Source organism: Coenobita brevimanus, chromosome 56, assembly GCF_032717465.1.
Source record: "Coenobita brevimanus isolate Jiangsu-jjx chromosome 56, ASM3271746v2, whole genome shotgun sequence".
NCBI classification, from domain to species: Eukaryota; Metazoa; Arthropoda; class Malacostraca; order Decapoda; family Coenobitidae; genus Coenobita; species Coenobita brevimanus.
In genome coordinates, this window is record NC_137009.1 from 36,601,932 (window position 1) to 36,625,944 (window position 24,013).

General features: G+C 42.8%; 1 protein-coding gene across 1 annotated transcript; it reads left to right on the plus strand.

Annotated features, from left to right (window-relative positions):
* Nucleotides 1–353: 353 nt before the first annotated feature.
* Nucleotides 354–23,932, plus strand: LOC145401707 (uncharacterized). Its single transcript, XM_080273888.1, has 5 exons — nucleotides 354–446; nucleotides 15,787–15,843; nucleotides 21,711–22,095; nucleotides 22,458–23,623; nucleotides 23,901–23,932. Exons 1-5 carry the CDS (start codon nucleotides 425–427, stop codon nucleotides 23,930–23,932), a joined length of 1,662 nt encoding a protein of 553 aa, XP_080130014.1. The 5' UTR covers nucleotides 354–424.
* The last annotated feature ends 81 nt before the right edge of the window (nucleotides 23,933–24,013 follow it).

Below are 24,013 nucleotides of genomic sequence, written 5' to 3' on the forward strand. Positions count from 1 at the left end.
ATACCTTTACCGATATCTGATTAGAACTGCTCACTTCGACTTTCAAATATGTGAGAATTGAGAATACTCTCTTATTGTACTCATTTCACCGAGATAACTCGTGTTCACAACATGACAAAAGACATCGCCCTCACCGCATCAGCTGTTTCACTATGGTCTTCCGAAAGCTCTCCAATACGCCTTTATTGTTACCACTGGTCCAGCTACAATTCAGGAGTAGTTTCTTCTTTATTCTGATTGGTTGAAGTGAGCAGTTATATTCCTATATTTTGATTGGCCGCTTAAAGGAACCAATGAACGGCCTTCCCGCGAATTGTTGGCGCGCTCAAACAGCTGACAAGGGGTGGCGAAGTGGAGAGGTTGTGTCCAGCTGCCTCTTTAAAGTTAATAGTAGTTTTGTGGAGTTGCAGATCAATTACCTGCAATGGAGGATGAATGCCAGATTGGTGAGTGTGCGTGGTACCTGTCAGCACATGGGAATTGTATTTTTATAATGCTATTCTTGTATAAGAAGGAAGTTTTGTGAGATTGTTCGCGTTCGTCCTTGGATGTTGAAATGACCTGCCCAGGGGCGATCTTTAGGATTCAGGGACGTACTGTTTATTCAACATAGGTAAAGTTACTGTATTGTTTCATAATACTTACTGTGTTATGTGATGTATATGCGGGGGGGGGGAAATTGTTGGTTTGTTTACAGTCCACAAAAAAATTGTTCCATTAAACAGTCGATGATGCCCATCCCCCCCCCCCATTCCAGGTCCCTAACCCTTCCGGTCCTTTCTCCCGTACCAAAGCAAGTCTAGATAATTAAGCCGTGGTTTGCTTTAAGAATGGTAGCTATATGTTTCCTGCAACAAGATTCATTAACATCCTGAATGATGTTTGTAAGGTGAATAACTAATGCTCTTTAACAATAGTATAGCCCCCACCCATTTGATTTTATCTTGACAATGCAAAAAATTTGAAATGACTGAAGCAGCTGCTAATGCTAACACAGCTACAAGCACATTAGTGTAAATGCCTGTTATATATATATATTTTTTTTTTACTGCAAGAGCGTATTATAGGTTATATATTTATAGTTTAAAACCAAATTTTCACAGTCATGCTGGATGTAGATGGGGAATTTGATGAAGGATTAGCAAGTAAACTAAGAATCTGGAAGTGTATGAACAAATTGAAGTCAGTCTTTGTTCGTTCATATCCTTCAGTCCAGGAAATCTGACACAGCCACATTGTAGACCACATTATTTTGAACCATTTCCAATATTAACTTGTTTTTTGGAAATTAAATGTGAAAGTCTTGTATTTAATTACCTCAGATCTCTGCCGACATCTGCAAGTAGCCGGCCATATTTAACGTTCCTAATGCACATTTTTAACATTTGAAAGCTGGCTGTCAAATATAAGTTAGGTTAGGTTGGATTTGGTTTGGTTAGGTGTGGTTAAATCGTTAAGTTTCCCATTGCTTTGACATGGGATACACAGATGCCTTGGAGTGATGGTCAGTAAACAACACAGCCAGTCGGAGAGACCATCACTTCCTTAACTGTTCAAAAATAGGTACTGGTATATTTTGTCTTGGGTAGGCCTTATCTCCAAAATTTGTGATTCCCCCGAAAAAATGAAGCTCAAATTCATTAAAATGACACTAAAATCAAGCAGAAAAAAAAATGAAATTGAGTGATGTGAACTACTGAAAATTGACCCAAGTTGAACTTAAATTGTAATGTATTTGGAGGTAAATGAAGAAACAGTTATTTCATTGTAGATAAAACTAGGGGTATTTGATCTTCAGTAATTTGCCCTTCCCAAAGAATACTTAATAATAGGGTGCCAAAATCAATATTCAGTTTTTATGAGATACCTAGATAGTGCACAAAAAAAAGACAAGATCATAGGCAAGGGTAGACTGAGGATGATAGTTTCAGAGTTGACTAGTTACAGTATGTACAGTTCCCTGCAAAATTTCCATTCCTCTTCATTACCTTCACTAAACAAAACATTATATTAGACTGGTTGAAGTTGAATGTAGTCACTATATCTGTATGGTTACTTGAATATATACTGGTAGGGGAGAAGATGAGAGAGAGAAGAGAGAGGTATATGTGAGCAGGAGAAGGGAGGTTAAGAGACTGGTGAAGGAGAGTAAGAAGAAAGTGGATGAAGAGTTTGGGAGGAATCTGAGTGTGAAATGGAGGGAGAGTAAGAAATTGTTTTGGAAGGAGGTAAAGAAAGTAAGGCAGTGTGAAAGGGGAAATAGTAGGGGAGTGAAAGATAGGAATAATAGATTGTTGGTGGAGAAGAGAGAGAAATTGAGGAGATGGAAGGAGCACTTTGAGGATTTGTTGAATGTAGAGAGTGAGAGCAGTGTGAGTATAAGTGGTTGGGGAATGGCTGGGAGAAGAAGAGATGAGAGGAGGGAGGAAGAGATCAGTAGGTCGGAAGTAGTGGAAGCGATGAAGAAGATTAAGCTGGGAAAGGCCCCAGGAATTGATGGAGTGTGTGGTGAAATGCTTAGGTATGGGGGTGAGATTGTTGTGGAGTGGATATGGAAGTTGTGTAGATTGGCTTGGGAAGAGGGAAGGGTTCCAGAGGACTGGAAATCAGGTATAATTGTTCCTCTGTACAAAGGAAAAGGGGAGAGAGAAGTATGTGGTAACCATAGGGGTATTTGCCTTCTTAGTGTGACTGGTAAAATATATGGTAGAATACTCATTGATAGGGTTAGGCATATTACAGAGGAGCTAGTTGGAGAAGAACAAGGGGGATTTAGGAAGGGAAAAGGGTGTGTAGATCAGATATTTGTTCTAAGATGTTTAGTGGAGAAGTATCTAGAGAAGGGAAGGAAAGTGTACGCTGCCTTCATGGACTTGGAGAAAGCTTATGACAGAATAGATAGGAAAGGTATGTGGAAGGTATTAAGAATATATGGAGTGGAGGGGAAATTGTTGAGTGCTGTGAAGAGTATGTACGAGGGAGCTAGGGCTACGGTGCGAGTGGAGGGTGAGCTGAGTGAGTTCTTTGATCTCAATGTGGGACTGGAACAAGGGTGTGTAATGTCTCCATGGCTGTTTAATATATATATATGGATGGGGTCGTAAAGGAGGTACAAGGTAGGGCAGTGGATGTGGGGGTGGCCCTAATGAATGAGGGTGAGATTTGGAAGCTTCCGGTGTTGCTGTTTGCTGATGATACAGTATTGTTGAGTGAAGATGAATGGGAGTTGCAAGGTTTGGTGAATGAATTTGGGACAGTGTGTAGGAGGAGGAAGCTGAAAGTTAATGTAAACAAAAGTAAAGTTATGGTGTTTGAGAGGAATGAAGTCACAGAGTGTGCAGTGAGGTTGGATGGTGAGGATATGGAGAATGTGAGTGCATTCAAGTACTTGGGTAGTGTGATGAGTAAGGATGGAACTTTGGGGGATGAAGTACGTGAAAGGGTACAGTAGGGAAGGAAGGTTGTTGGCACACTGAAAGCAGTGATGAGAAATAGGGAGGTGAGTATGGAAGTTAAGAAGTCACTGCATGATGGTATTGTGATCCCTACCCTGACATATGGAAGCGAGGCGTGGACCTTGCAAGAGGGGAACAAGTCAAGAGTGAGAGCAGTGGAAATGAGTTACTTGATAGGAGCATGTGGAGTGACGTGGAGGGACAGGTTGACGAATGAAGAAGTGAAGGAACGTTGTGGGGTAGATGTGGATGTGGTTGAGAAGATTAGGAGAAATACACTGAGGTGGTATGGACATGTGGAGAGGATGGAGAATGAAAGACTGACTAAGAGGGTGTATGTAGGTGAGGTGGAGGGAGGGAGAGGGAGGGGTAGACCGAGGATGAGGTGGAGGGATGGAGTTGAGAGGTATATGAGGGAGGGGGGGGTGAGTTGGGGGGAGGGGAGTCAAATGGTGGGTGACAGAGTGACTTGGAGGCGTTTTGTCTGCGGCCACCCTTTGCGGGATTAGGGCGTCGGGCTATAGATAGATAGACTTTTAACTACCCAGATTGATGTACTGTAATATTAAAAAGTTACCAAAGGGCAGGAAGAGGAACAGAACATTTGCAGGTAACTGTCCATGAGAGACAGAATAGCAGTTAACTCATGCATTATAGCTGGACAGAAAGGGGTGATAAACAGGTTTGGGATGTCTGTTGTAACGGGGTAGGGATACAGTCAGATAACTCGGAAGAGAAGTAGCCAGTAAAGCACTGATAACAATACTAAGTTAGAAAGGGGGAAGGTTACAAAACTATGATGAAGAGAGATTTTTTTAAAGGAAGTTGATAAAAAGGATGGGGGGGGGGTGATAAAAGTTTCAAGTTATATTGCACCCAAATTGGATGCGGAAGCTGAGAAGGGTGAATGTCTGAGGTAGGGTTTCAAGAGGCAGACCCCTAAAAAACCTGGGATATCATAGAGTGTGACTTCAGGGCTAAGGGTCTGAATAGGGAGGCTGCCAGAGATCAAGCTGTGTGGAGTTCCACCATTAGGCGACTAAGGCCAATTCGTGCAAGCATGTTGGAGGCTTTATAAACAATGCAATTAGAAATGCTGCATGTGAAATTCTTCCAACAGGTCATATACAGTACACCCTCGATATAACAAACTCATTGGTACCCCTGCCCCAGTATCCGGCAGTGTTGTGTACTGGTGGGAGTGTTCTGTCAGTGAGTATGTCAGATATCAAAGCAATATTCACCATAAGATACTGAAGAAAAGCCAGAGATGCATTCTAGGCCCAAACCCAAACTCTCAAATACCTTACTCAGTCATAGAGACTGACACAGAAACACCATAGGTAATGTTATTATCTTCATAAACAATACTATTGCAAAAGAATGAGACATCAAACATCACTTGCAGGGAGGTATGGTGGTGGAGTGTGTGGTGTTGAGATGCTTCAGGGCAACTGACAGGCAGGAAGCTGGCAGCACACCAAGTGGGGATGGGGGTGGGCAGGGGGATGGGGAGGGAGACGAGAAGGAGGGGGGACTGAAGGGAGACAAATGGGGTGGGGGAGGGTTGGGGGATGGGGAATAGACAAACAGTGGTGGAGGGGGGCGGAGGGACTGGGTGGGAGATGGGGATGGGGGAGGGAGACAAGCAGGGATGGGGAGGGCGGTGTTTCCCAGACATCCATTCTTTTACCAATGAAAATTCATTAATTGAACATAACATTCGGCCAGCTCAAGGTGGTTGTTTCGTTTCGTTTCGTTTTTAAAGGCTCCAACATGCTTGCATGTGTCGGCCTTGGTCACCTAATGGCGGCTCTCCATGCTGCACGATCCATTGCAGCCTCCCTGTTCAGTCCCTTAACCCTAAGGTCACACTTAATGACCTTGTCCCATGTCTTTCTCGGTCTACCCCTCATAACCCCACCCCCAATATTAACACTTCTCACCTTCCTCACCCAATTATCATCCCCCATCCTCTCCACATGTCCAAACCACCTCAATCTACCTCTCCTCATCACAACACCAATACACTCCAGTAGCTTATATCAAGGGTTTACTGTATTTGTATCCTCCAGTCATTGTACAGTTGGGTCTCATTATACGGTTGTTCGTTATGTGATTAAAAAGTAGAACAGTGAAAGAAAATTTATACTGTTTCGCAATAATATCGAAATTCTGTCTATATCTGTAGCCAGACACCATAATCTCGTAAGGGGTGGCTGTTTGGCTTTAAGTTAGATGTTTTACAGGGAGGGGCACAAACCCTCCACCAGCCCACCTGTTGACACGTATGGGTGGTTATATAGTTACCACCCAGCGTTGCAAATGGTTTCCTGGTGTGCAGGAATCCATTAGGCTTGTTACTTAGTGTAAAGCCACCTGAAAAGGAAAGAAGAGTAATAAAAAGTGACAGGTATATTAATTGTGGTTACCTGTGACAAGGTCATTGAGTGTGACCTCAGGGTTAAGGAACTAAATAGGGAGGCTGCCAGAGATCACGCAACACAGAGAGCTGCTGTTAGCCTGAATAACAGTTACTTGTACCAGCTAGCTATTTACATTGCAGAGTCACAGACTACTACACCCTCCATCTGCCCCACTACACCCTCCATCTGCCCCACTGCACCCTCCATCCTGCCTCACTACACCCTCCATCCTGCCTCACTACACACAGTTTCAATGTTGTTCTCAATAACAATACCAATTAATAATTATCCCACCATTCACGATAGACAATGTAACAGCAGATTGTACCTTGTTTCTAGATGGACTGGGAGCGAGTCATGATGAATCAGATGAGAGAATGGAAGGAGAGAAAGAAGAAGACACTGTGCATCAGAGAAATGAGAGCTTGCTGGAAACAGAGAGCCAGGAGGAGACAGAGGCTGGAGGAAGGCCTGGAAGGGTGTCAGAGGTTATTGAGCCCACACAGAATGTTGAGGTAGAGGAAACAGCTATCCAGGAGAAAGATGTTGGAGTGAGAGAGGCAGAGCCTGAATTACAGATTACACAAACTGTGGAGGTAGAGGGAGCAGCAAGCCAGGAGGAGGCAGATACCAGAGGGAGGCAAACATTCTCACACCTGCTTGAACTTACCCACCCAAATGATCCTGCCCATGTCCAACAACATAACATCAAATGTGATGATTCCTTCATTCAGTTTTGCAACAGTACCGGACCCTGTCAACCAGTACTCTCATCCTTTCCAAAAAATGAAAAAGGGCGGTCATTTCAAAAGAAATGGTATGAGAACAACACATGGCTAGAGTACTCCCCAAGTCTTGACACAATGTTTTGTTTCAGCTGCCGTCTTTTTTTGAGTGAAGAAAAATACACAAGCCGGAAAACATGGAAATCAGAAGGAGTTAATCAGTGGAGAAAGGCTCTTGATATAATTAAAGATCACAGTGCCTCAGAATCACACATGTGTAGTATGGTGAGGTGAAACAATTAAAAAAAGAGATCACTGGAGGCAGCTTTCGAAATGGGTGACCGTGCATCACAAGCTGCTAAAGACTGGGAAAGAGAAAAAAACAGAGAAATCTTGTCCCGTTTACTAGCCACCACACTTTACCTGGCAAGACAGGGCATGCCTTTCAGAGGAGACGATGAGAACCCGTCAAGCCAAAATCGAGGTAATTTCATAGAGTTGGTAGAGTTATTTGGTAAATATGACAGTATAATTAAATTGCACTTAGAATCGGTAAAACAGAAGCAAGGACCTGCTAAAAGACCTCTTGTCTCACTCCTCTCTAACAGAAGTCAGAATGATATGATTAGAGCTCTGGCCATATCAGTAAAAAGAGTGATCCAGAAAGAAATCCAAGAGAGCAAAATCTTTTCAATTCTCATGGATGAAACCACAGATGCTGCACACACTGAACAGGTTTCTTTTGTCATTAGGTATGTGCATAACATGAAAATCAATGAGCGCTTTCTTCAGGTGTGTAACATTCATAACACAAGGGGAGATTCTCTTGAAAACTTAGTGATAGCTCTACTTGAAGAAAATAATCTGAAGTTGGAAAACATCCGGGGTCAAGGTTACGATGGTGCTGCAAACATGAGCGGACGCTTTAACGGACTTCAGTCAAGAATCCTTAAAAGAAATCCAAAGGCATTGTACGTACACTGCCAGGCACACTGCCTTAATCTGGTGTTAGTTGAAAGTGCAAAGTCGAACATCTGTTTTGTCAGCTTCTTTAACTTAGTTGAGAAACTTTATGCTTTTGTGGCCAACTCATCCAAACGACACTCTGCATTTATTGAAGTGCAGAAGACGATGTACCCTGATCAGCGTCCACTGGAGCTAAAGAAGCTGTCAGACACGCGGTGGGCCTGCAGAGAAACAGCCCTTTGCACTCTGAGGAAGGTCCTCCCAGCTGTCATGCAGTTTCTTGAGGAAATGACACAGCAAGACCCTCCTGACTCTTCAGCAGGTGATGCAATGATTCTACTCAAGAGCATCAACTTTGAATTCTTCCTGTGTTTGGAAATCACCTGTCCAATCTTCCAGGTAACTGCGATGGCTTCTAATGCTTTGCAGCAGAAAGACATGGACCTGGGTGCAGCATACAAAGTTGTTAATGGAGTTTTACAGGGACTGGCGCACAGCAGAACAGAGGAGGAGTTTGATAATATGTTTAAACAGGCTACAGAGAAGGCTGCATCAGTGGGCCTGGACCCTCCAACTGAGATTCCTGGTCAAGCTAGGAGGAGGAAAATGCCAGCTAAGTACAAGTTCACTGCCATAACAGCTACTGTTGATCACACTTTCCCTACTTTGCAAGACTACTATCGTGTTAAAGTGTATTACGTTTTTGTGGACACAATGACACATGAGCTTCGGAGATGCTTTAAAGGAGAAGATAACTCCACTTGGGAAATCCTAAATGCTTTCCACAGCCTGACAGTTCCAGAGAACTGGAAAACAGCAAATCCTCCAACAGAAGCACTGCAAGCTGTGAAGAAACTCTGTCAGTTCTATAACATTGAAATAGACAAATTGCAGACAGAACTTAAGGTCTTCCATGCATCATACTCATGCCCCTCACCCATCAGTGTGACATCTATTCTTACAGTGGTCAAAGAAAACAATGCACATGTGGTTTTCCTAACTTGACTGAGCTGAAAAGAGTAAGACAGGGTGGAAGTGAAGTTAGCAGGGGAGTGAAAGATAAACATGGTAGATTACTAGTGGAGAAGGGAGAAAAAGTGAGCAGATGGAGAGAACACTTTAAGGAATTGTTGAACGTAGAGGATGGAAGTAATGCGAGTATAAGTGGCTGGGGAATGGCTGGGAGAAGGAGGGAGGTGAGAAGACAGGAAGAAATCAGTAGGATAGAGGTTGTGGAAGCAATGAAGAAAGTTAAATCGGGGAAAGCCCCAGGAATTGATGGAGTGTGTGGTGAGATGCTGAAGCATGGGGGAGAGATAGTAGTAGAATGGATGTGGAAGATGTGCAGATTGGCCTGGGAGGAAGGTAGAGTCCCGGAGGATTGGAAGTCAGGTATAATTATTCCCTTGTACAAAGGAAAAGGGGAAAAAGAAGTGTGTGGTAATCATAGGGGAATTTGTCTTCTTAGTATAATAGGAAAAGTGTATGGTAGGATACTTATAGACAGAGTTAGAGAAAGAACAGAGAAATTAGTTGGAGAAGAACAGGGAGGCTTTAGGAAGGGAAGAGGTTGTTTAGATCAGATATTCATTCTTAGATCTTTAGTGGAAAAGTTTCTAGAGAAGGGAAAGAAGTTGTATGCGGCTTTCATGGATTTGGAGAAAGCATATGATAGGGTGGATAGACAAGGATTGTGGAAAGTGTTAAGAATATATGGAGTAGATGGGAAGTTGTTGAATGCTGTGAAGAGTATGTACGATGGTGCGAAGGCTGCAGTGCGTGTGGATGGTGAACTAAGTGAATTTTTCTCTTTGAAAGTTGGTTTGAAACAGGGATGTGTCATGTCTCCATGGTTGTTCAATCTGTACATGGATGGGGTAATAAAAGAGGTACAAGGTAGGATAGTGGATGTTGGAGTGGCCCTGGTGAGAGAGGATAGTGTTTGGAAACTCCCTGTACTGTTGTTTGCAGATGATACTGTGTTGTTGAGTGAAGATGAAGGGGAGCTGCAAGGCTTGGTGGATGAGTTTGAGAGAGTGTGTAAGAAACGGAATCTAAAGGTGAATGTAGGGAAGAGTAAAGTGATGGTCTTTGAGAGAGGTGAAGTCAGTGAATGTATAGCGAGGTTGGATGGTGAGGAATTGGAAAATGTGAGTACGTTTAAGTATTTGGGTAGTGTGATGAGTAAGGATGGAGGTTTGGAGGGTGAAGTGCTTGAAAGGGTACAGCAGGGAAGAAAGGTTGCTGGTTCCTTGAAAGCAGTGATAAGAAACAGGGAAGTGAGCATGGAAGTAAAAAAGTTACTACATGACAGTATTGTGATACCAACTCTAACGTACGGAAGTGAAGCTTGGACGTTGTTGGAAGGACACAAGTCAAGAGTGAGAGCAGTGGAAATGAGTTATTTAAGAGGAGCCTGTGGAGTCACGTGGAGAGACAGGCTGACGAATGAGGATATAAAGGAGCGTTGTGGTGTTGATGTGGATGTGATAGGAAGCGTTGTGAGGAACACACTGAGGTGGTTTGGCCATGTGGAGAGGATGGAGGGTGAAAGACTGACGAAGAGAGTGTATGTGAGTGAGGTGGAGGGTGGAAGAGGGAGGGGGAGACCGAGGATGAGATGGAGGGATGGGGTGGAGAGGTATATGAGAGAGGGGGGTTTGAGTTGGGAGCAGGGCAGTGAAATGGCGGGGGACAGGGCGACTTGGAGGCGATTTGTTTGTGGCCACCCCAAACGGGATTGAGGCGTCTGGCAGTAGTAGTAGTAGTAGTAGACTGAGCTGCTGAAGACCTACGGCACCCTTCCGGTGTCTACAGCTACTGTGGAACGTTCTTTCTCAAAACTGAAGCTGGTGAAAACAAAACTTCGCACCCTTTGCACAGAGGAGGGGTTGTCGGAGCTTCTTTTACTTGTGATTGAAAAGGATATTCCAGTCAACCTTAGTGAAGTCATTGATATTTTTAAGAGCATGGGCAACAGGAAGTTGCTGTTGTAACTGCAAGAGAAGATGCCACTGTGATGTGTAAACACACACACACACACACACACACACACACACACACACACACCTTAGTGACCTCTAATCTCTAATCTTTCTCTCATTAATCATTTACATTTAGTTACATTAATCTATCTATCTATCTATTGCCAGACGCCTCAATCCCGTTTGTTGTGGCCACAAACAAATCGCCTCCAAGTCGCCCTGTCCTCCGCCATTTCACTCCCCTGCTCCCAGTTCACACCCCCCTCTCTCATATACCTCTCCACCCCATCTCTCCATCTCATCCTCGGCCTCCCCCTCCCTCTTTCCCCCTCCACCTCACTCACATACACTCTCTTCGTCAGTCTTTGACCCTCCATCCTCTCCACATGGCCAAACCACCTCAGTGTGTTCCTCATAACGCTTCCTATCACATCCACATCAACACCACAACGCTCCTTTATATCCTCATTCGTCAGCCTGTCTCTCCATGTGACTCCACAGGCTCCTCTTAAATAACTCATTTCCACGGCTCTCACTCTTGACTTGTGTCCTTCCAACAACGTCCAAGCTTCACTTCCGTTCGTTAGAGTTGGTATCACAATACTGTCATGTAGTAACTTTTTCACTTCCATGCTCACTTCCCTGTTTCTTATCACTGCTTTCAAAAAACCAGCAACCTTTCTTCCCTGCTGTACCCTTTCAAGCACTTCACCCTCCAAACATCCATCCTTACTCATCACACTACCCAAGTACTTAAATGTACTCACATTTTCCAATTCCTCACCATCCAACCTCGCTGTACATTCACTGACTTCACCTCTCTCAAAGACCATCACTTTACTCTTCCCTACATTCACCTTTAGATTCCGTTTCTTACACTCTCTCAAACTCATCCACCAAGCCTTGCAGCTCCCCTTCGTCTTCACTCAACAACACGGTATCATCTGCAAACAACAGTACAGGGAGTTTCCAAACACTATCCTCTCTCACCAGGGCCACTCCAACATCCACTACCCTACCTTGTACCTCTTTTATTACCCCATCCATGTACAGATTGAACAACCATGGAGACATGACACATCCCTGTTTCAACCCAACTTTCAAAGAGAAAAATTCACTTAGTTCACCATCCACACGCACTGCAGCCTTCGCACCATCATACATACTCTTCACAGCATTCAACAACTTCCCATCTATTCCATATATTCTTAACACTTTCCACAATCCTAGTCTATCCACCCTGTCATATGCTTTCTCCAAATCCATGAAAGCCGCATACAACTTCTTTCCCTTCTCTAGAAACTTTTCCACTAAAGATCTGAGAATGAATATCTGATCTACACAACCTCTTCCCTTCCTAAAGCCTCCCTGTTCTTCTCCAAGTAATTTCTCTGTTCTTTCTCTAACTCTGTCAATAAGTATCCTACCATATACTTTTCCTATTATACTAAGAAGACAAATGCCCCTATGATTACCACACACTTCTTTTTCCCCTTTTCCTTTGTACAAGGGAATAATTATACCTGACTTCCAATCCTCCAGGACTCTACCTTCCTCCCAGGCCAATCTGCACATCTTCCACATCCATTCTACTACTATCTCTCCCCCATGCTTCAGCATTTCACCACACACTCCATCAATTCCTGGGGCTTTCCCTGATTTAACTTTCTTCATTGCTTCCACAACTTCTATCCTACTGATTTCTTCCTGTCTTCTCACCTCCCTCCTTCTTCCAGCCATTCCCCAGCCACATATACTCGCATTACTTCCATCCTCCACGTTCAACAATTCCTTAAAGTGTTCTCTCCATCTGCTCACTTTTTCTCCCTTCTCCACTAGTAATCTACCATTTTTATTTTTCACTCCCCTGCTAATTCCACTTCCACCCTGTCTTACTCTTTTCACCTCTTTCCAGAACATTTTCTTACAGTCCCTCCACTTTACACTCAAATTCTTTCCAAATTCCTCATCCACTCTCTTCTTACTCTCTCTTACTAATCTTTTCACCTCTTTCTTTCTACATATAACTCTCTCTTCCGCCTCTCAACTTCTTCCACGCCCCTATTTCTCATCCATTCATTGTATGCTTTCTTCTTTTGTGCCACAGCCCGTTTCACCTCTTCAGTCCACCACGCTGTTCCTTGCACCCCCCTCCGTCTTCTCTTCCTTCCACACACCACATCACATGCTGCACATATTTCTTCTGTAAATATTCTACACATACCTTCCACGTCCCCCATCTGCTCCAACTCATATTTGCCCAATCGTTCCTCCACTTCTCTCTTATACTCTGCCTTTTTCTCATCCTCTTGTAACCTTTCCACTCTCCTTGCAACTACTCCTTCCTCTCGTCTTTCCCTTCTTCTATTCCTCCATCTTACTTGAACTTTAACTCTGGCCACCACCAAGTAGTGGTCAGAAAGTCCACTCCCCCAACCTCTATAAACTCTTGCATCCAATATACATCTTCGCATCCTTTCATCCACACACACATAATCAATCATTGCCTTCCTTTCACTCAATTCACCACCCACCCTTCTCATCACTCGCCATGTATACCTGTGGATCATTTTATGCCTGAAGAGGGTATTGGCTATCACCAACCCCCTCCCAGCACAAATGTCCACTAACGCACTCCCATTCTCATCTATCTCAGCAGGCGCACCCCACTCACCAACTATTCCATCCACCTTCACATTCCCAACTTTACCATTCATATCACCAATCAAAAACACTCTATCATTCCTTCCAAACTTTTCCATGCACACTTCTACATTTGTCCAGAACTCTTCTCTCACTCTTCTAGCACGATCTTGTGTTGGCGCATACACACACACAATCGCCCACATTTGTATTCCAACTTTCAACTTTACCCACACAATCCTTGATCCAACTGATCCATACTGTCTTATGCTCCTCTTCCATCTTTTACTCACAACTATACATACTCCTTCCTTTGCCCTCTCATTCTCACCTACTCCTGAACATATACCCCATCCATACTCCCATTCTCTCACACTTTCTCCTCTCCATTTTGTTTCAGTTATTCCACATACATCCACTTTCACACCCTCAAGCACCTGGACAATCTCTCTCTCTTTCACTTCATCATTTGCTCCCCTTACATTCCACGTTCCAATTGCAATGTCCTTTGTCCGGTCCTTGGTCGTCAACGTTTGGTCAGTCCTTGTCCGAGGCTTATTGTTTGTTTTTTTAGTTAGTTGTTTTCCGGGGAGGGGCACTAACCCTCCGCCAACCCTTTTAGACGCCTTTTACGACAAGCAGGGATACTGGGGGAGTATTCTTGACAAACCCCCCTACCCCCAGGGGTAAATAATAACATTATAAAATAATTATGAAAACAACATTCATGTCTATGATGTCTGTTAATAAATGCAGGATGGATTATGAAACAATAAACATTTAAGATTTCAGAAATATGAATTTTTATTATTACTGGCCTCTGTCTACTAATTTATACATGAGTAATTTGAGTATGAACAATGATGTGGTATGTTGTGATTCGATGTTATCTTTATGAATATGGGTTGCTACAATTCAACCGGTTATAGTCAGGTATGCTTTTGCATCCTTTCTCAAATTCATGCTCCATGTGCCCCTTTTTAACTTTTGAGCTCCTGCCCCTCCAACAGTCTCTGCACGGCCCTGCTGTTAGGTGACCAAGGCTGACTCGTGCAAGCATGTTGGAGCCTTCAAAAGTGAAAACTAACTGCGTATGACAATTCTGTGCATGGACGGTGTTTCCCATGCAAGCAGACAGTCAGATGTTTGAACAAAGATGACTGCCCAGTGTTTACATTGTCTGTGATTATTTTCCTTTTACTCCATTTCATGCTTGCTAGGCCTTTGAAACACCATTGCCATTGCCAAATACTGCTAAGTAGAGTGATATCTTTTTGTGTTTGAAACAGTGAAACATGTGACTTGGAAATGATGTGTGGCAAGGATTCTACTCCTAGTAGAAAGCTACTGAGAACACCAAGGGCAGACTTTTTTTTTTTTTTTTTCCTCTATTGAACCCATGACATATTGACCCCATTATATGATATTGTTATGTCCTCATCCCACACTGCAAAAAGCTCCAACAGCAGTAGTTCATTATAGGAAGAACATTGCTTAGTGAATCATTTTTCGTAGAGTCAGCCTTTCAGTGCACACAAAATCAGCACAGGCTCCTCATGTTTGTTGTCCCTATTTTCCAAGTAATTACACTGTCTGCTTCACAACTCCAGAGCTACACTAACTTCACAAGGTCACAAGTAAAACTAAACTGAAACTCTATTCTGTCCCCCATCCTTTTATAACCTTGCTCGAAACTTGAATGTTCTGGTACATGATCCTTGCAACAACAGTTTTCCATGTCGGAGACAGCCAAAATATTCCAGAGCTTTCTTACATTACATAGCACTCTAAGTGCTTTTGCATACAAGCTGAAATTAAATCTGAATATTACATGGTCATCCAAGTAAAACATTATAGAGAGGCAGCGAATAAAAATTAATGCATAACTTTACAAAATACCTCTGCTCACAACAGCAGGCTCTCTGGCAACTCTGACTCGTAACTGAAAACGCAAGAACCACTGGGAACCTTCCAGTACCACCCAGCTAACACTCCTGCTTCTCGACAATATTGTTATGCAGTGGGTTTTCGCTCAATGCAGTCTCATTGTATAACAAGGCGTGATCGTCCAGTACTCTAAAGAAGCCAATAAACTGGTGGCTTTTAGCATATAGACCTTGCTGGTTCGAAGGGTGTAGTGCCACACATCTCTCCCCCTGATCTCTGGCCTCTCTTCCCTTCTCGTCTTCTCCATACTACACAGTATTTGAGTGTATAGGAAGAACACTTCGGTAAACAAGAGGAGGACATCACATGACATCTGTGGTGGGTAGTATGCTCAGGGGACCTGCAGGAGCTGAGTTGATAGGGTCACTTAGTAGGGAGTGCCTAGCCAAATGTTTTTCCTTTGAAAACCATTTTCTCTACTGAACAGCTTAAAGTGCTGGGAGCATATTCAGGGCATGGCATGGGATATGCAGCTTTCACACTACACCCTGCAGAAGCCAGTTGATTAGATAAATAATCCTTAAGTTGTAAGGGTTAACGAGCATTGGAACAGAGATTGTGACTAAAGAAAGATTTTTGGAATTAATGTTACCTTGATAGCTAATAGCTGGACCTCATTTCTGTATTTTTTCCTCTACAGTTGGTGAAGTTGAGAAGCCAAGCTTAGCCACCCCCCAGGTGAAGAAGCTGAAACAGAGTAAGTAGTGTAGAGCAGTGACTGGTGGTGGTGTGGTCATTGGGTTGAAGTGGTGGATGCCGGCCCAGCTTGCAACAACACTCAGGTCATGGATGCCATAATCTGGATGGCACAGGAGGCTTTCTACTACCTCCTGCTATTTTACATAGTACACGTACACCAAAGCATTCTCATGTATATTTTTTTATTACTTTAATATCTATCTACCTTGTTTGCATGAGTACCATGCAGTAGGATAGTTTGAGATATGTCCAGAAAAATTGCTAGGGAAGAGGCATTAGGAAATCTCCAAAGTAATTTAGAAAATGATGATGCCAGTCTATACCAGTACTCTGAGCATTCATCATAGAATTTTATTTATTCATAATGTTCAGCTGTAAAAGATATAAACACTATGATACTAGTCATGAATTGGCACAGTAAGAATGTTGGGCCATGCTACTATCTTTTTCTGCCATTGAGCAAGGTAAAACAAGCTCCCAAAAGACAAAAATTTCCACATAATTAATACAAATACAAAAGACCCTGTGGATGCATGGGTAAAATGTTGACCTAGGGTACCATAGAAGTGGAGATCCTATCTACCTATCTATTGCCAGACGCCTCAATCCCGTTTGGGGTGGCCACAAACGAATCGCCTCCAAGTCGCCCTGTCCCCCGCCATTTCACTGCCCTGCTCCCAACTCAAACCCCCCTCTCTCATATACCTCTCCACCCCATCCCTCCATCTCATCATCAGCCTCCCCCTCCCTCTTCCCCCCTCCACCTTACTCACATACACTCTCTTCGTCAGTCTTTCACTCTCCATCCTCTCCACATGGCCAAACCACCTCAGTGTGTTCCTCATAACGCTTCCTATAACATCCACATCCACACCACAACGCTTCTTTATATCCTCATTCATCAGCCTGTCTCTCCAGGTGACTCCACAGGCTCCTCTTAAATAACTCATTTCCACTGCTCTCACTCTTGACTTGTGTCCTTCCAACAACGTCCAAGCTTCACTTCCGTATGTTAGAGTTGGTATCACAATACTGTCATGTAGTAACTCTTTCACTTCCATTCACACTTCCCTGTTTCTTATCATTGCTTTCAAAGAACCAGCAACCTTTCTTCCCTGCTGTACCCTTTCAAGCACTTCACCCTCCAAACCTCCATCCATACTCATCACACTACCCAAGTACTTAAACATACTCATTTTCCAATGCCTCACCATCCAACCTCGCTGTACATTCACTGACTTCACCTCTCTCAAAGACCATCACTTTACTCTTCCCTACATTCACCTTTAGATTCCGTTTCTTACACACTCCCAAACTCATCCACCAAGCCTTGCAGCTCCCCTTCGTCTTCATTCGACAACACAGTATCATCTGCAAACAACAGTACAGGGAGTTTCCAAACACAATCCTCTCTCACCAGGGCCACTCCAACATCCACTACCCTACCTTGTACCTCTTTTATTACCCCATCCGTGTACAGATTGAACAACCATGGAGACATGACACATCCCTGTTTCAACCCAACTTTCAAAGAGAAAAATTCACTTAGTTCACCATCCACACGCACTGCAGCCTTAGCACTGTCATACATACTCTTCACAGCATTCAACAACTTCACATCTACTCCATATATTCTTAACACTTTCCACAATCCTTGTCTATCCACCCTGTCTTATGCTTTCTCCAAATCCATGAAAGCCACATACAACTTCTTTCCCTTCTCTAGAAACTTTTCCACTAAAGATCTAAGAATGAATATCTGATCTACACAACCTCTTCCCTTCCTAAAGCCTCCCTGTTCTTCTCCAACTAATTTCTCTGTTCTTTCTCTAACTCTGTCAATAAGTATCCTACCATACACTTTTCCTATTATACCAAGAAGACAAATGCCCCTGTGATTACCACACACTTCTTTTTCCCCTTTTCCTTTGTACAAGGGAATTATTATACCTGACTTCCAATCCTCCAGGACTCTACCTTCCTCCCAGGCCAATCTGCACATCCTCCACATCCATTCTACTACTATCTCTCCCCCATGCTTCAGCACTTCACCACACACTCCATCAATTCCTGGGGCTTTCCCCGATTTGACTTTCTTCATTGCTTCCACAACTTCTATCCTACTGATTTCTTCCTGTCTTCTCACCTCCCTCCTTCTCCCAGCCATTCACCATCCACTTATACTCACATTACTTCCATCCTCTATGTTCAACAATTCCTTAAAGTGTTAGTTGTGTTCAGCCCTCCAGTCTGATCCCAACTGCATCACAGCTGTGCTTCCTGAAGGCATAGCCTACTGTATGGAGGTAAAGCAGACAATGCTGTATGGTGACTTTAAAAGAGTTTTAAACTACTGTGTAATAGTGAGGAAAACTTACCATGATCTGTTACACCTCAATTTGCCCACTATAACCCATTTATGACTCCAGCTAAAGGTATGCTCCCTAGGTGTATAGTCTGCTGTACAGAGGTAAAGCAGACATAAGACAGAGACATGGAAGAGTTTTAAAGGAATAGAAAATTGCTAAAAACTAACCTTGGGAGGTTTCAGCAGTCAGGGTTCCCCCTCTCTTGAGCACCCCCACACAGTGGCTTGCATATGAAGTGTCCATGGTATTGCTTTGTGTGTGTGTGTGTGTGTGTGTGTGTGTGTGTGTGTGCATGTGCACGCACAGGAATTCTCCACATGTAGAACCCATGTATCCATAGGGTCACCTGAACATACCATCCATCAATCAATAGATCTTTTTGGAGAAACTCATGCAGTAGCTCTTGATATCTCTAAAGCTTTCGACAGAGTATGGCACCGTTCCCTGCTGTCCAAACTCCCTTGCTATGGACTAACGTCTTTTGTTCCTTTGATTTCTTCTTATCTTAGTGACAGGAAAATAAGAGTAAAAGTAGATGATGTATATTCGAATTTCCACTCAATTAACGCCGGCGTGCCGCAGGGATCAGTTCTGGCACCAACCCTATTTCTGGTTCATATTAATGATCTCTTATCTGTCACTCACAATCCCATTCACTCATATGCAGATGACTCAACACTACATAGTTCATTCACACTCAGACATCCATTTACAAAGTCTAATATCTCTACCTCTCAACTCAATACAGCCATCTCCATAAATGAAGATCTATCTACAATCAGTGAATGGGGACAAAACAACCTTGTCTCTTTTAATGCTAGTAAAACTAAATATATACAGTTTACCAATAGACAGTTATTGCCAGACTCGTACATTACCTTCAGTGCTACTAATATTCCCATCTCCAAAAGTATTGAAATTCTTGGTGTCTCACTTAACAGTGCCCTCAGCTGGACCTCTCATGTCAGATCACTTGCTAAAACCGCCTCAAAGAAACTTGGATTATTGTACAGAGTCCGTAACTTCTTCGCCGATGAGCAGTTAGCTATAATTTATAAGAGTCATGTGCGCTCTCAGCTTGAATATTGCTCACCCTTGTGGAATGGTTGTGGAGAGGTTGCATTAAGGCAACTAGACAAAATTCAGAATAAAGCTGTTAGAATCATTAACAACCCTGCCATTACATATAAACTACCTCCCCTGCAAGTAAGAAGGAATGTTGCCTCCCTTGCATTATTTTACAGATATTTTTTTGGCAAATGCTCAGACGAAGTTGCGTCCATGGTGCCACCTCTCCATGCCTTCCCTCGTGCTACACGGGCATCTGGTAGCGCTCATGACTGGAATGTCACTCAACCATATTGCAGAACTTCTGCCTATCAGAATTCTTTCATTCCCCGAACTGCATCTCTCTGGAACTCGCTTCCCCAGAGTTGTTTTCCTCCAAATTTCAACCTACAACTCTTCAAGTCTAACTGTTACAGATATTTTATGAACAGAGGACACCAGTAATCTGGTGTATGGATTATTTTTTTTTCTCCATTTGTTTTTCCTTCCTCCGTTCTGTTATTTAAAAAAAAAAAAAAAAAAAAAAAAAAAAAAAAAAAAAACATTTATGGGTAGATGACCTACATACACTTTGTTGGCACTTAATGGTTAAAACACCCCTAGTTACCTTCTGGAGATCAGACCCATGCTTATGGCTAGTGAGACATGTATCCACTAAACCACCAGGCCATACAACATGCTGCACTGCAACAAAGTTATCCAACTGTAGCTTATACAAAATGTAATTTTCCTGCACTGGGAGAGGATTTGTGATGCAGTATGTGAATTTTTTACCATATATCAGTATAGTAAGTATATTCTTCCTGTCACAGGGCTGTTTAATTGACTATCTAGTACAGCATCTTGACTGCTTTATATTCACACAGCCATTTCCATCACCTTAGCTGCCATTTAGCCCTGCCTACCTTTTAATGTCAAGGTTCACCACCACAGTAACATGTATGATGTTTGCAGTACCTCCACAACCCATCATTGTTGCACAGTATTGCTCACTAATGCATCTAAGCACAGAACTTTGTCAGTGCATGTGAGCTGAGATGGATGACACAATAGTACTGTAGTACATGATGTTATATGTAGCATAATAGTTAAGCAAATACTGTATGTGTGATACAGTATTACAGTAATTTGTACCTTATGTAGCAGTACAGTACACCTTCAAAAAAAAGAAGAAGCCAGTTTTAAGGTTGAAAGTGCAAAAAATAGTGCTGACATAGGTGTACATGGCTGGGGACTAGGGAAATTTCTTTTTCAGGCCCAGGGCTTCTCATGGTGTAAGCTGTAATATCTTTGAAAGGAGTTATAGTTAAAGCTGTTCGAATAGTCATACCATTCAGGAAGTACTCTCCTTATTGGGTGAGGGTTAACTGATTTGTTTTCTGTTTCATATGATACATTGCCAGTAACTAAGTTTTTATGTGAGTACAAATCTGAACATGGGATTTTAAGTTTGGATAGCCCTGAAACCACTAAAGGCTATATTGAACTGTAATTTTGCCTAAAATTATCATCTCTCCATATTCAGTGCTGAATGGTAACAATATTAACACTGAAATATGATCCTGGTGATGAAGAACTGCTGTATAAAGTATGTAGAGAAGCAGCATCCCACCCCCCTGCTGCTTAGCTTCATGAATTGACCTGCAGAATAATTAAAATCTGGGCCAGGTTAGAGTAGTAGTAGTAGTAGGTGCAACCCGAGGCTCATCTAAATGTGAACCTGGTGGACTGCAGGCTTAAGTTCCTATTCTGCAGTCCACCCTCCTTGTTTGGGAGGAAAAAGAAATAACAGAGATGTCTGTATAACCAAGTTATTAATCCCTGTCTGTATCGCTGCCACGACATGAAGGTATCACTCTCCAGCACCCAGATTGGACTGAAAATGGTATACGGTAGTAGTAGTAGTAGTAGTAGTAGTAGTAGTAGTACCCCCCCCCCCCGAATAGATTCATCTGGAGAATATCAGTAGTGCACCAGCTTCAGTGAAAGTCTACCTGAATCTGGTTGACATCCCATTTAATTTATTCTTTCTGCTACCAGACAAATTTATTCACTTAGGAATGGTCTTGTATTCTAATGGGTTTATCAAGGCTGTACATAACTCCCTCAAGTGTCATATCCCCCTAAACTGGTATGGAGATAACAAGAATAACATGGTGCTGGAGAGGAGGGGCTTCATGTGGCACCATTGATATGACTGGACTGATCTACTTCCTGGTTATACATCGGTCATCGCCCTCTTCCCCCAGAATTGAGGATGGTGAGCTTCAGGAGGGCAACTTCGACCTGCAATCAATTGGGTTCATGTTCAGATGAGCCTGGGATTGCAACTATTATTACTACCACCGTCACTACTGGTACAAAGTATAAAATGAGGACATCACTATATTGAATGGGTTGAAATAATGCCGTTCGTGTTGTCTTTCAGGCCGTTTGCCATTCCTGCCGGTAAGCAAGACACCTCAGAAGACACTCAGTCCCACCAGCCAGAAGAAGAGAAGACTGTCGGGAGCATCCAGCAGCTCCCCGAAAAACCCGCGCAATGAGAATGAACAACCCAATGGCACCACTACTGTCAGGACCCCAGAGAAGAAGGCCACAGACCTGGTGATGAAGGATGGAAAGTCTAGCCAGAAGAAGAGGCGAGGGCGACCCCCGCTAAAGGAAAAGGTGATGAAGGAGAAGAGAAAAAGAGGGCGACCGCCATCAAAGGAGAAGGCCAAGGTAGTGAAGGAAAAGAGGAAGCGTGGGAGGCCAAAGAAGAACACCTCCGGGACCAGAGATGGAAGCCAGAAGAAGCCGGATGGTTCAGTGTGAGTGTGAAGTTTGATTATGGCCACAATTTATATCGGCTATTCTGAATGTGAATGAGCAGTTCAAGCCTACAACTGGTTTTTATTTCTAAAATTCTCTGTTTTGTGTCATCTGTCAACAAACACAGGATGTTTTTAAGCTTTTTAAGGTACAATACTGATCAGAGTACAGTATTAATTATATAATAAAGGTAAGAAGATAGGAGATGATTCTGAATAATTCATGTTTTGTTCATTTATAGAATATTACTGCCATTCATTTTGTAGGACAAATGCATATTTATTTTTTACACTTCATTGTTCTTTTCCAGTTTGTTTATTGCTTCTTTTCTTTCCTGATTATTGATATTTGTTGCCCTCAGCCTTCTATCTGATGAAGAAGTGAGCTCCAGCATTGATGATGATGGTGAACAACCTCGTTCCAAGAAGAAGCCTTTGGAGACAACACGGAGGTTGCTTGGAGCACTGTATAGGGAGCCCACACAAGAAGCAGAGATATCTACATCTACTGCAGCTGTGGAAGACGAGGAGAGCGATGACGACCAAGAGACAGAAGTAGCAACATCCTCCGCAAGTTCCAAATCCAAGGATGAGGAGAACTCAGATGTATGGAATGGAAAATGCAAACAGAGAAAGTCTGAGGATGAACTTACCGAAATCTCAACCTCGAGTGAGGTGTCTAAAGTAGCAGACATGGAGAATGATAGTAAAGCAAAATACACAAAGCTGGAAGAAGTTACATACAGTAGTTCTGAAGGTGAGGAGACGGATGCAGAAGAGAAGGTTGAATTACGGGGAAAGAAGGAAGAGAGTGAAGTAGTGGAAAAATCTAATGGTAAATACAAAGAGTTAAGGACTGTTGAGTGGACTAGTGAAGAGGAGGAGGAGCAAGAGAAACTGAAGACTGAAGCATTTGTAAATAGCAAGGTAAAGGACGAGAATGACAAGGCAGAAGAAAAGGAAGCTGATGAAAATGATAAGAAAGAAAGTACCGGTACCAGTAAAAAGACCAAAGAGGTTTTAAAAAAAAGTGAATGTAAACATGAGGAGAAATTGGAAACTAAGGACAAAACTGAAGAGCCAGAAATACAATGTGGAAAGGATGGAAAGATTGAAAAGAAACCTACCAAGAGGAGAGTGCAAGAAACTGAAAGAGTAGAGGAGGTGAAGAAGTCAAAGTTAGCTGAAGAGAATGATGATAAACCCAAAATAAAAAATACAAAAATAAGTAATGATGACAAAGCTCAGGAAGGCAACAAAACTGAAGAAGGTTTGAATAGCAAGGAAGCAGCAAGTGAAGTTAAAATTCAAGATGAGGGAAGGGGACAGGAAGAGAGAGAAAAAGGTACCATGAGGCAGGATAAGGAATGCAAGAGGACAAACAAAGATGGTGGTGAAGATAGTAAGACAAAAGACATTAAGGAGCAAGTGACCGAAGATAGCAGCAAGGATGAAGTGAAAGGAGTGGATAACTCTAGTGAAGAAACAGTTGATGTAGCCAATGAGGAAGCTAATAAGGAAAGGAAAGGTGGAAAGGACAAAGGAAGTGAAGAGGAAGAACATCAGCCTGATAATGAAGGCACACGGCAGGAAGTTGTCAAAGAAGATAAAGAAAAGGATGGTGTAAGTAAGGAGGAAAGAGATGAAGGCAAGGAAACTAAGGAGTCCAGCAAAAAAGGTGACACAGCTGAAACTCGTGGAAAAGAAAACGGAGAAAGTGCCTGTAAAGAATCCGAGAAGAAAGATAAGAAAAGGTCATGTAAAGAGACAAAGGAAGATGAAGAAAGTGCCAATAAAAATGTCAGGAAGACTGACGATGAAAGTGCCAGTAAAGTAAGTACAGGAGAAGATGAAAGTGATAAAGAAACAAAGAAGGAAGGTGAGGAAAGTACATGTAAAGAAACAAAGAAGGAAGATG